The sequence below is a fragment of the Monodon monoceros genome, unplaced genomic scaffold (genome assembly GCF_005190385.1).
Source record: "Monodon monoceros isolate NGI ecotype Baffin Bay Population unplaced genomic scaffold, NGI_Narwhal_1 Super_Scaffold_9, whole genome shotgun sequence".
Lineage (NCBI taxonomy): Eukaryota > Metazoa > Chordata > Mammalia > Artiodactyla > Monodontidae > Monodon > Monodon monoceros.
This window is the reverse complement of record NW_021703786.1, coordinates 22965570-22978292: the sequence shown is the minus strand read 5'-3', so window position 1 is coordinate 22978292 and position 12723 is coordinate 22965570. Positions and strand designations below refer to the sequence as shown.

Genomic DNA, 12723 nt, shown 5'->3' with positions numbered 1-12723 from the left:
GGGCTGGGCCCCCCTGAGCCGCGCATGCCCCCTGCTCCCCGACCCAGCCGCCCACCCTGAGGGGGAAAGCAGTCCTCACCGCATCCTCCCTGCAGGCCTCGCACTCTCTGACCTGATCCAGAAATACTTCGTGTCACCCACGCTGTTCCGTGTCATCCGCCTGGCGCGGATCGGGCGCGTCCTACGGCTGATCCGAGGGGCCAAGGGCATCAGGACGCTGCTCTTTGCTCTCATGATGTCACTGCCCGCCCTCTTCAACATCGGCCTCCTCCTCTTCCTGGTCATGTTCATCTACTCCATCTTCGGCATGTCCAACTTCGCTTACGTCAAGAAGGAGTCGGGCATCGACGACATGTTTAACTTCGAGACCTTCGGCAACAGTATCATTTGCCTCTTCGAGATCAGCACGTCAGCCGGCTGGGACGGGCTTCTCAGCCCCATCCTCAACAGCGGGCCCCCCGACTGCGACCCCACGCTGGAGAACCCGGGCACCAGTGTCAGGGGCGACTGCGGCAACCCCTCCATCGGCATCTGCTTCTTCTGCAGCTACATCATCATCTCCTTCCTCATCGTGGTCAACATGTACATCGCCATCATCCTGGAGAACTTCAACGTGGCCACGGAGGAGAGCAGCGAGCCTCTCGGGGAGGATGACTTCGAGATGTTCTACGAGACGTGGGAGAAGTTTGACCCCGACGCCACGCAGTTCATCGACTACAGCCGCCTCTCCGACTTCGTGGACACCCTGCAGGAGCCGCTGAGGCTCGCCAAGCCCAACAAGATCAAGCTCATCACACTGGACCTGCCCATGGTGCCAGGGGACAAGATCCACTGCCTGGACATCCTCTTTGCCCTGACCAAAGAGGTCCTGGGAGACTCTGGGGAGATGGATGCCCTCAAGGAGACCATGGAGGAGAAGTTCATGGCTGCCAACCCATCCAAGGTCTCCTACGAGCCCATCACAACCACCCTCAAGAGGAAGCACGAGGAAGTGTGCGCCGTCAAGATCCAGAGGGCCTACCGCCGGCACCTGCTGCAGCGCTCCGTGAAGCAGGCTTCCTACATGTACCGCCACAGTCAGGACAGCAGCGGGGACGCAGCACCCGAGAAGGAGGGGCTGATTGCTGACACCATGAGCAAGATGTATGGCCCTGAGAACGGGAACGGCGGTTTGCAGAGCAAGGGGGAGTGGAGGGGCTCGACATGGGACCCCAGACCTGCCCTGGGGCTCCTGTCCATCAGACCCACAGACACAGCCCTCCCTCCCGCCCCACCCCCGGGGCAGACGGTGCGCCCAGGGGTCAAAGAGTCTCTTGTCTAGCAGGTGGCTGTGAGGTGGCACAGCCCCAAAGCTCCCCCGTGGCGCCTGCCCCTGAGGGAGCTAGGGCTTTGCGTCTGGGACTGATCCAGCTCCCTGTCGGGGACAGGATTTGGCCGTGCTGGGCTGTCACCCAGGCCATGGCAAACGGGAATTGTACCTGAAGTCTCCACTCTGAGCCCGAGGCTGCTGCCTCCGTGATTTCACCTTCAAGTTGCTCTCACCTCCTCGGGGGCCCTGCTGCCCTCCTCATGGCCCCGGGGGAGGTTGGAACATCAGAATCTCTGCTCCCCTCTTGGGGAGGAGCCGGCCTGTGATGGAAGGATTGGCCGCCCTCCTGCCACCAGAGTCTTAAGGGCCACTGACCTCTCCCCAGGAAGTGGCTCAGGCCCCCCCAGCTCCCTCCAGGACAAGGAAGTCTTAACTTCAGTGAGAGCAGACGCCTGACCCCAGGGCCCGCCAGCCCTCCCCTGACTCTGGGTGCAGCATCACCCTGCCAGCTTAGGAATTCTCTGGAAAAGGAAAGCATCACTGGTCCAGAAATGGCTCCACAAACCTGATGGGCCACTGGATCCTGACTCATTGGGCCGGTGTGACCCCTGACACCTTTTCCAGATTTGTCCATTGCCCAGGCCCCTGGCTTCCTGGCTGGCCCCTGGGAGAAGAGCAGAAGGGAGGATTCCATTTGGGAATCGTCTTTTTCTGGAAAGCACGGATGGGTAGCACAGGTTGGATCCCACCAGCATATCGCTGCACTGGGGGCTTTCTTGGCCGGAGCACCCAGATCTCGGGTGGTGTCGGGGACCCTGGTGCTCAGGAAGAAGGTTCCCTTCCCTCCCCCCTTCCCTCCCTCCTGCATCGGCACCACTGGGGCTCCTGGCAGCCGCCCCAACCCCAGAGGTTTCCTCCCCATCCTCCACCACACCTCATCCTTTTCCCCGCCTCAAAGTGATCCTAAGAATGTTCTAGCTGAGCCCACGTTCGAGATTTCCACACTGGGGCAGGCACTGCTCACCTGGCTCAGACCCAACCTTGCAACTTCCTGCCGTCCGGAAAGCCAGGCGGCACTTCTGCTGGCACTGCTGGCCTGGGCATGGCGGTGCCGGTCCTCCGCCAGCTGCCGAGAACAGACAGAGGCTGAGCTCGGAGGAGGGGGTGAGACGCAGGCTTAGGGGTCACTGGATTTGCTCATCGGTGTGTGTGTGCCTGTGTGCCAGCGTTATACCTCTGTGTATAGCTCTGTGTGTGTGTGTGTGTGTGTGTGAACCACCGTGTCCCTCAGAGCCTGCATACACATGTGTGTATGGGTATATTTGTGTACATGTGTGTCAGTGTGCCCCGCAGTGTCTGGCTGGTGTGTGTGTGTGTGTGTGTGTGTCTTCTCTGTAGGCCTGTCTGTGTGAGTGTCCCTGTGCTGTGTGTATGTGTGTGTGAACACAGGTGGTAAGGTTTGCACATCGAGTCCCCCGTTGCCCTTAGTTCCTCTTCTTTTTCTTGTTTCTCGCGAACAGTTTGATTAAAACTCAGGAAGCAGCAAAACCTCCAAAACAACCTCTGTGTGAGTGTGCGTGTGTGCATGTGTGTGCGTGCACGCGTGTGCGTGTGTCCGTGTGTGCGTGTGTGTTTACGTCTGTGCTCGCCCGGAGGCCGGAGCCTTCCCTTCCGTCTGCCGCGCTCGCCGGCCCCCTCACCACCCTGCCTGGGCATCCCTCTCTCTCAGCCCCGTGAGTCCACTCTTCTGCCCTCTTCCACTTCTCTTCCTCACACCCACCGCCCAGCCCCGCTCCCCGGCCCCGCCTGGGTCCTCTCTGGAATGAGGCCCCTGCTCCTTCCATCTCTTCCTGCAGCAGTTCTGGCTCTTTCTTCAGAAGTTCATCCTGTAGGGGTCAGCCTCCTCTCTGACCAGCACTCCGCCCACTGCCTTTCCCTCCTCGTTGGGGCTCTGACTAGTGAGGCCCCAAGAGCCTCGGCCCCTGCTGGACTGAACTCTCCACGGGACCGTGTGCAGATTGCAGAGCCGGCGTGGCTGAGCGGGGTCCAGGCCTCCCCCTGCCTGCAGCCTCCTCCCCTGCAGACCCACACCCATTGCACCTTGTCCGGGTAGGAACAGGCCCAAGCCAGGCCAGTAGACAGGCCCCTTTGTACAGTTCTTATAATAAACCTCCCCGGTGCCTCTGACATGTGGGCTCTCTCCTTCTGTGCTTCTGCGTGCGGACATCGACGGGAGCTGAGGGCAGCAAGAAGGGCTGGTGGGGATTGAGCCAAGTGGGGAAGACTTGGGGAGCTGCCAGGGATTGGGGAAGCCCCAGCTCCCTCCTCTGGCTCCGTCTGGCCGTCTCCTGCCCCCTCCAGAAGGAGACTGGGACTCCAGCCTCACAGCTGGAATCCCAGAGGCCAGATGAGGTCGAGTCGTGCCCTGCTCCCTTCACTCCCCTAACAGCACCACACTGCGTCTCCCTGCCCACGACAGCACCCAGGAAACGGGTGTTGGGACCCGTGTCCCCAGCCCCTCCTCTCCAGAAGCCCCCATAACTTCTCTGCCCCTCAGAGGCCCTAAGGTGCCTATGGGTACACGGTGTGGCCCCTCCCTCTCCCCAGAGGTACAATTCCCCCAGGATGCTGCCTCTGACCCCTGACCCCAGAAAACCCAGGGTCCCATGGACCTACGACAAAGAGTAATGTTATGTAGTGAGCTCAGGCCACAATCCCAGTGGGTGAAATGTAATTTCAGATTTAATTTTGTTTTCTGATAGCCAAGACTGTATTCCTCCAAACTAGTGAGTATTAGTCCCTTTCAGGATTTCTGTATCCCCTTTTCCTGGGTCCTGAGGTTACATGGCACCCTTGGGGGCTGGGGAGGGGAACCCCCAGGCCACCCCGACATCCCTCAGCCATGTCCTTGAGCCCCTTCCCACAGTGTGGTTGTCTTTGCCTGCAGGGGAGGGGTCTATCCCCGCAGGGCTCCCTGAGCCCCCCACCAGGGTGCTGACCTCCCTCCCAGAGATGGGAGAGGGGCTCCTTCTCACATGAAAGTTCTCCAAACCTCGCCCAGGTCCCTCTCTGGCCCCAAGGACAGGAGAGCTTGAGGGTGCCCTGACCCACCCTTCCCCTGAGCCTTGAATGGTAAAAGAAAAAAGACAAAATCCTGGGTGAGAAACATAGATAACCAAAGTTCCTATTTCGGAATCAAGACCCTCCCCCAGTTATCAGTCCTACGCACCACCTGCCTGAGGGTGAATCTGAGTCCCTTCAAGGCTCACGACAGCCCTACGAAGAAGATATTATTACAATTATTTCTGTTTTACCTAAATGAGGAAACTTGGTCTCTGAAAGGTTAAGCACGGGTGTTGCTTAACAGGGGTGCAGTTGACATGTGAGACAAGGAAATTCTGCTGTGTGGGAGGCTGCCCCTCCCACGGCAGGGTCTTCACTGCCCCCTGGCCCATGAATGCCAGAGGTGTCCATTGGTCATTTGACCTTGGCAATGGCCCTGGAGCATTTGTGGGGCAGGACCACCCTTCATTGAGAAGCCCCAGGTGACTTGAGGCGGCTTCCCGGTCTCCTGCAGGGTCAGGATTCACATCCGAATCCTTCTGAGCCTGCAGGTCTCCCCTGGTAACAACAAGCCAAGTAGAGTCGGTAGGCGAGGGCTGGGGGGAGGGGCAGAGGTCAGAGCCCTTCTTTCCAAACTGAGGTTCTGTCCTCTCCCACCACCCTCCCAGGGTTACTGGGGGTCCCTGTCCTCTTGTTCCCCAAACCCCCAAGCTCCATGTCCCTTCTCCCTACACCCCCATCTCTTATTTTGATGCTGCCTTCCTGGAAAGGTGGGGTGAGGGCTGCCTGATGTCGGGGTGCACAGCCCAGGGCAGCCGGGGGCAGAGGCAGGAGTGGACTTACGAGGCCTCCTGTTCCAGGAAAGAAAAGGCGTCACAAGCCCCGAACAGAGCTCAGTACTGTTGTCACTGGGGAGGGAACAGCATGGCCCCAACTGTGACAAATAACCCTGCAGGCGGTGGGGCCCCCATTGCCCCCACCCACTCCTGGCATGAATGGGAATGAAGTCCAAAGGACACATCTGCATCCCTGCCCACGGGAGAGGCAGATGGGTGTGTGCTTGGAGGACACCTACTGCGCCCCCAACCTCCATGCCCCCTAGAGTCACCCTGGGCCGCAGGACCAGCTCCTGAGCAGTCCCACACCACACAGCCCGGGAGCACACCCGTGTCAGCAGCTACATGCACACACACACACGTGTGTATCCCAAGCCTTCTCCGTCTTCCTCCCAACTTTGGGGGACGCTAGCCCCAAAGCTAACCAAGGCTTCCATCACCAGGGGGTACTTTGCTAAAGGAAGAGACCCCTGGATTTTCCCCCATTCCTCTGGGGGAGTCTCGAACCTCCCCCACCAGGGGCCCATGGTCCCCAAGCTGACCTCAGGTGATGTTTATATTCCTGGGCTGTTTGTTCTGTGAACTGAACATCTGACACCTTTTCAGAGAAATGTGTTTTGTTTTGTTTTTTTTCATTTGGAACATCTGGAAACAACAAGAACATCTGGGACTGCCAGGAACGAGCTGTTCCTTGGAGGGAAAATTAACCCTCCTGTCCCCGCTTTCCACAGCTCCAGTCCTGGCCCGTACTCCTCGGGGGTGGGGGTGGGGGGGTGGACCCCACCATCCCAGGTGAGGCTTATGCTCAGGACTGAGGGGGCAGCACTCAGACCTCTGTCTTCCTCACCACCAACCCTGGCCTAGGAGGTGGGTCCATGTCTCCCTGAACCCAAACAGACCTGCCAGCAGCACAGGCAGCTTGAAAACTGGCAGGTGGTAAGGAGAATATGTAGGCAGAGGACACAGGATTTGCATCTTCCTTCCCCTCCTGGCAGTTGGAAGAAGACAGAGTGAGGGGCCAAGAGAGAGTAAAGAAGCTTCCATAAAACATAAAATTCAAGAGTGGGCTCAGCTGTGGGGCTGAGGGATGCAAGCCTGCCATGTGCAGCTGTGCAGGTTGTGCACTGCACAAGGGCACCTCCCCCACCCCGAGCCCCCAAGGGATGAGGGTTGTGTCTGATCCAGGGGCAGGGGCACAAAGTTGAACTTAGACAAGCTCCTAGACTTATGGTTCCATCCACCACTCTGCTGACTGGCGAGACAAAGCCAGAGATCCTTTTTGTTTCAGAACCTGAAGACTCCCCCATACTAGCCTCCTGTCCTCTGCCCGAGACCCCTGGAGCTGTGGATAACACTTCAGTGCCCTGAGAGTCCCCTGACTGCTGAGTGGTGGGTTTTCTCTAAGCTGTCAACATCTAAGTCCACCTTCTCTGGCAGCTCCCAGAAAACTCTCCCACCAAGTGAGGGAGGGGCCCTCTCGCCAGGTCCTGGACCAAATCTCCCAAGCGGCTGTTACTTTTGGCCTGTTTTTGCTCAAGAACCACTGTGGTTCCTTTCCTCCCCAGGGTCAAATCTCCATCAACCTCCAACATGGCCACCTGCACTCCAGCCAAGAGGCTGTGCTCTGGGCCCATAGCTGCCCGCCAGCACCCCTGCCTCATCCTTCCTGGGTGCCCCTCTTCCCACAGGGTGTAGGCTGGTCCAGGGTGGAGAGGCCACGCTCGCATTCATCCACAGGACCCATGTGTATTCAGCTAAGTGTGAGGTGGGAGGCTAGGGGGCCCCAGGGCACGGGGATGGGGTGGGGACACAGAGGCCGCCGCCACCCGGGGCGTCCACCGCGGACCCCGCTGTAGTGTCCGAGCTGGGGTGACCCTTGAGCCTTAGCAGCACAGCTGACAAAAGAGCCTGCCCTCCCCCAGGGTCCCCGGAGAGCTGGTGCCTCCCCTGGGTCCCAATTTGCATGGCAGGAAGGGGCCTGGTGGGGAAGAGGCGGGGAGGAGACAGGCTGCAGCCTGGGCAGTTACACGTTTTCCCCCCAGGAGCCTCCGCTGTCACGGGCTTGGGGCAGGAGACGGAGGGGTGAGCATGGCGGGGCCGGCGCTGTGTCCCGGGCTCAGCAGCTGCTTGGTGCCTCTGCTGCTGCTCCTTTCAGGTACGGCCCGAGCCGAGAGGCCTGCTGGTTCCGCTGTTTCCACTGGTTCTGTCTCCTGCTCTCTCGTCCTCCTCCTTCTGTCTCTCACACTTTTCTGCCTCCTGTCTCCCTCTGACAGCCCTGGGGACCAGGTCTGTGGGTATCAGCCATGCTGATGGCTCAGGGCTCCGCGGCCCCAGCCCCTCTCCCGCCCGGAGGGTGTCGGGCTGAGCTGGGCCTGAGGCTCTGACCGCAGAAGACCTAGGCCCAGGAGAGAGAAAGAAGAGTGTGGTTCACCCCCAGGCCGTGGAGGGCACTGCGTGGGGGGCGGGCAGTGGAGAGCTGCCCCCAAGCAGACCTGGGACAAGCATGTTCCAGAAGCGGTGCCCTGGTCTGGAAGGCGGTGGAGCCCTCCAGCTGTAACTTCCCTCCCGTCTCATCCAGGCACAGCTCAAGGTCAAGGGCAGAAGGGGGGCTGGGAGTCGGATCTTCTGGTGACCCCACCCCGCTCTAGTCTCTCCAGAGCAGGGCTGGGGGAGAGTTGAGGGGTCTTGATGCTGATGTCCTGGGCGGGGAGGAAGTGGGTCTGGGAACGCAGGGGTGGGACAACCAAGTCCCAGTGACCGGCCCGCCCACTTCCTCCCACCCAGCAGGTGAGACGGTGCTGGAGGCCAAAACAGAGGCGCTCTACCGGGATCCCAAAGGTCAGCAACTTCCCCCGCCCATTCTGGGGACAAGTATGTCTGTGTCCAAAGCCGGTCACTGTCCTGTGTGCTGTCTCATGGTTGTCCTTGTGCCCTTGTGCCCCCTGGGTCTCCCCACCCAGAACTCCCATCCCCAGGCCTCCTTAGGGTCGGCCTCCCTCTGTAAGACCTGGCTCTGAAGTACCTCCAGTCCCCCCTCCTCCACTGTCATCCTCATTAAACATCAGTGCTCCAGTCCCAGCGATCTGGGGCAGCGCCAAGCCCAGGGCTGGAGTGGGGGCCAGTGGGAACCCCACTGAGGACTCAGGCCCGTTCTCCCTGGCTGGGGAGTTGGGCTTAGCCCCGGCAGGAGACCGTAACCTCAGGGACCCCGACAGGTCGCAGGGGTTCCTAAGGGACCACTGACTGGGAACCAGGCAGGAGGGAGGCTTCTTGGAGCAGGTGGGCGGGGACATCATGGCAAACTGAAGAAAGAAGGCTTAGGAATAAAAAGAGGAGCAGGTCCACACGGAAGGGGGGAGGGAGGTGATGGAGGAGAGACGGCCAGGGGATTGATGTGGGAGGCCTTGACTGCCAGGCTAAGGATTTGCGGGGTGCCCCTGAGGATTTTGGGCTGGTGTGGGTAGCCCAGGGCAGGGAGAGGTGAGAGCACCAGGCCAGGCCGGAGGCTGTGCTATGGGCCTTCTGGCCTCATGGGGTGAGGCCGGCATCGGGCTACTGTAATGGACGTGGAAAGGAATCAGAAGGTTCCAGGCCCTTCTTAAGGAAAATCAGGCGGGAAGTGTGGGCCATCAGGAAGGGGCGGGGTCCGGCGGCTTGGCCTGTGGCTTCTCACGTGGCTCTGGCTCTCCCACACCTCTGCCTCATGTCTGACCCACATCCCGAGAAGCAAGGACAGACAAGGGGGCTGAGCCGGGGGTCAGTGCTGCCCAGGACGGGGGCCCACGGCTGAGGGCCTGAGTTCGGGCCGACGGTCAAGAAGAAGGAGCGGGATTTTAATCCCAGCCTTGGCGCCCACAGGAGGCTCGTGTTCCCGGATCTGGCAGCACCCACGTTTCGTGGCCAAGAAACGGGGCTCCATGGTGGAAATCAAGTGCCACCTGGGGGACTCCGGCAATGTGAGCTGGCTCCGGAAGCAGGAGACGGACTCGGAGGCCAAGCTATTTCTCCCCGAAAAGGGCCGCATCCTCCAGACCCACAACAGCACCGAGGCCACGCTCATCATCCAAGACGTCCAGTTTCCGGACAACGGCATCTACTTCTGCAAGCAGGAGTGCTCGCAGAGTCCCCCGAGGACAGAGCGCGGCTGTGGCACCGAGCTTCGGGTCATGGGTGCGTGCGGGGCCCGCCCCCCAGCCAGGGAGGAGAGCGGGTGTGCTCGTGGAGCGGTCCACACCCACCCCACCCCAGCCCGGACCAGTAGGGGGGGCCACAGCGTGGCGGTGACTGTGGCCCTCGAGCACCTGGGAGAGCCACTGAGAAGCAGGTCCTGAGGGGCGCAGGCCCGAAGGGGGGGCCCCAGCCTCACCGTCCCCGCCCCACCTCCCCCCAGGGTTCAGCACCTTGGCGCAGCTGAAGCGGCGGAACACGCTGAAAGATGGCATCATCCTGATCCAGACCCTGCTCATAATCCTGTTCATCATCGTGCCCATCTTCCTGCTGCTGGACAAGGTGACCCTGGGGGCCGGGGAAGCAGCCACGGGGCGGGCCGGGCACAGGCAGGGTCTCCATCTCCCCAGCCCCAGAGCCTGCCCATCGATTTACTGATTCAATCACTCCTTTATGCAACAGCTGCTCTCGCAGAGTGCGCCTCACCCCTGACCCCTGACCCCTGACCCCTCGCCCCGGGCCAATCTCCCTGGCCCTCCCCAGCCTGGCCCAGCAGTGGATGGGGTGGGGGAAGCTAACAGTCTGCTCTCCGTCCCTCACCCGCCAGGATGACAGCAAGGCCGGGATGGAGGAAGATCACACCTATGAGGTAAGGAGTGGGGTGGACCCCGCAGCTCCCGGGGCCGTGGGGGGCAGGGGGGGCGCTCAGAGGCCCCATCTGTGTGCGCTCAGGGAGTGGCCAAGGCCTGAGCTCCGCTCCGTGTCCCCAGGGCCTGGACATTGACCAGACAGCCACTTACGAGGATATAGTGACGCTGCGGACAGGAGAGGTGAAGTGGTCGGTGGGTGAACACCCAGGCCAGGAGTGAGAGGCCGGCCCTCCCCAAGCCCCTGGGCATAGCCCGCTGGGCCCTCACTGACTGCTTCAGAGCCGCCCGGCTCCCAGCCCATCCCCTTTACCCTGAACCCCCTGTCCGCCTCCAAAGCTGGCCCACCAGGTCCGCCTGCCCCTCCAGCCCTTGGTCCCCATCTCTTGCCAAAGGGACTGGAGCGGAAGGGCCACAGGGCAGTGATTTGGAGCAGGGAGTTCTCTGGGGCTAGGCTGGACCCAGCCTTCTGGGGGTGCTATGCGGGGATCCATCCCCTATTCAGGACGGGGAAGGCAGAGACTTGTCTGGAACCTGCAAATGGACTCAGAACAGCCCGGCTTCCTGTAGAGCCCGGGAAGGGCCCTGGCCCACCCGCACGTGGCTGCAGCTGGGCCACCGAGAGCTTCATCCCTCTCCCATCCTCTCCTGCTCTCTCCTGCCCTCCCCCACGCCAGGGGGCTGCTGGCCTTGAGTCCTTTCTCCCACGGAATAAACAATGTGTCTTGAGAAATGACACACAGGCTTGTGACATCTATGGTTATGGAGTGGATGAGAGTACCTGTTTGGGCGCAAATCTTTGGGCACCCATGGACCCGTGGGGTGTGAGGAGGGACGGCTGCCATGGGGCTCAGAGCCCTCTCCAGTTCTCACTCACTGCTTCTCTCTGACGGCCCAGTTGGGACCTGTGGCCATGTCTCCCGTTCTTCCCCTGCTCTCTGACCCTAGTGGGGCCCCGAGCAGTGGAGAAGGGCTGAATGGACTGGCCCTTCTTCTCGGCGGGGATACCCTCACCCTGCATTCCCTTCAGCCGACAAGCAGCACTTGAGTCCTGCTCTGTAGGGCAGAGGTCTTAGCCCTAGAAGAGTTTGCCCTCCCCCACCCACCCCAATCCTCTTGTCCTTTAAGGCCCTCCACCTACAGGAAGCCCTCCCAGAGTGCCCAGTCCCTGCCTAATCCCTGTTTGGACCCTGGCCTCTCCAGCTCTGGCGTAGCTACTACCTTGTGCTGCCCATACCGGCCTTGTTCTCGTTAAATTAGAAGCTCCCTGAGGGCAGGGTTTCCCCTGACTCCATCACACACCCCCTTGTCCCCTACGAAGCCTGGATACTTTTTTAAATTTGACCCAGAGCTATGCAAGAGAGATTCCTAAAGTGGGAAGCTCTGTGGTGGTGAAATCTGGGCATCCTTAGGTAACCCCTTCAGGCTTTCCCAGCACAAAATCAGAGGCAAAATGGTCCCCAACCTGCCAGCTGCGGGAGCGACAGAGAGCAGCTCAGGGCTGGGAGCTGAAGTGAAATTAACCTCTGTGTGCAGAGCCAGGCTGAGCTCCACTTCCTGTTGACCTTGGGGGGGACCCCAGAACACCTCTTTGCCATGCATGCTCTGGATTCAGATGGGAGAAATCCCTGCCCTCAGGGAGCTGCCAGTTTAACTGGAGAACCAAGGCCAGCATGGGGGGACCAGTGAGAGCAGCTCCCCCTGGCATTCCAGGTGGGGCAGGTGGCCAAGGCCCCCAAGCCTGGGGTTTCAGGTCCATCTCTGCGTCGCTCAGCGGTGTCCACTCAGAGCCAGGCAGGGCCAAGCCGGGGCGGGCCTCCTCCCTCCCTGGTGTCCGGGCTGCCAGAGGAAACTGGCTTGTTTTGGCATCTGTCTCCACTGAGCTGCAGCCCTTCCTCTCCTGCTGCTTTGCATAGTGGCGCTAATTCTGGCCTCGACCTCCACCAGGGACCCTGGGCAGCCGGCTGGGGGTGGGACGGAGCCTTCACTTCTCCCCCCGCACAGCAGGGTCTTCCCCCTGCTTGGGGCTGCCCTGAATCTGGGGAGGCCTTGGCTTTTTTGAAAGACAACTTAATATCTTTGAATAACTGAGTTTCTCTAATGCTTTGAAGTACTGTTGGCAGAGAATCATCTGAGCAGGGAGGCCTGCCTCGACCACCAGACACCCACCCCGCAAGGGCACTGCCTTCATGGTTATGATGTAGAAGCACTCCCTGGTCCGTTCTTCTGTCTTAGAGGCTTACACTATGGGTGTCCCCATGTCCAACTTATGGGTCCCTGGCCCCCAGAACTGACAGGCAGTGGAAACAAAGCTGGGTGATGCTGGTGGGGGGCGATGAACGTCTCAGATCTCGGTTGCTTTATCTACAAAACGGGAATCATAAATCTTATCCAAAGGAGCTGAACCAGATGCTGGTTTTTAGAAAATTACCCTACAGTAAAATTGACTTCGTTTTCCTTTCATGAATTTTAGATTTACAGCTTTGTGTAACCACCACCACCACAACCAAGTTACAGAACGTGAATCAGACTCTTTTGCTGGGTCCCCCAAATATTTATATATTGAGAATCTCTTAACTGCCAGTAAGATTTTCTTGAACACCTCCATATTCATTTACGTGAGCTTGTCTCACCGTGACCCTGGAAGGGGGACATCTGCATCCCAACTTTAAAAATGTGGAAATCGAGGCCCAGGGAGATG

The 12723-nt window shown here is 60.0% G+C and overlaps 2 protein-coding genes across 3 annotated transcripts in view; both read left to right on the top strand.

Moving 5' to 3' along the window:
* The window catches only part of SCN4A (sodium voltage-gated channel alpha subunit 4), a 29395-nt gene extending 25906 nt beyond the window's left edge, over positions 1-3489 (top strand). The window contains exon 24 of the mRNA XM_029212894.1: positions 96-3489. Coding sequence (XP_029068727.1) covers positions 96-1321 — 1226 coding nt within the window. The 3' untranslated portion in view covers positions 1322-3489. The remainder of the gene's footprint in view (positions 1-95) is intronic.
* Positions 3490-7207: 3718 nt separating this feature from the next.
* Positions 7208-10773, top strand: CD79B (CD79b molecule). 2 transcript variants are annotated; one of them, XM_029212142.1, is made up of 6 exons: positions 7208-7363; positions 7993-8046; positions 9067-9378; positions 9599-9717; positions 9983-10024; positions 10146-10773. In XM_029212142.1, the coding sequence occupies exons 1-6, from the start codon at positions 7297-7299 to the stop codon at positions 10242-10244; spliced, it is 693 nt and encodes a 230-aa protein (XP_029067975.1). In that variant the 5' UTR covers positions 7208-7296; the 3' UTR covers positions 10245-10773. The 2 variants fall into 2 exon arrangements, with proteins under 2 accessions (XP_029067975.1, XP_029067976.1); XM_029212143.1 differs by having other exon boundaries at positions 7220-7363; positions 7996-8046.
* The last annotated feature ends 1950 nt before the right edge of the window (positions 10774-12723 follow it).

Coding starts and splice junctions, on each gene's coding strand:
- CD79B (XM_029212142.1), top strand. CDS start 7,297: ATGGCGGGGCCGGCGCTGTGTCCCGGGCTCAGCAGCTGCTTGGTGCCT. Junction 9,379..9,598: donor CACCGAGCTTCGGGTCATGG/GTGCGTGCGGGG, acceptor ACCTCCCCCCAG/GGTTCAGCACCTTGGCGCAG. Junction 10,025..10,145: donor AGGAAGATCACACCTATGAG/GTAAGGAGTGGG, acceptor CCGTGTCCCCAG/GGCCTGGACATTGACCAGAC.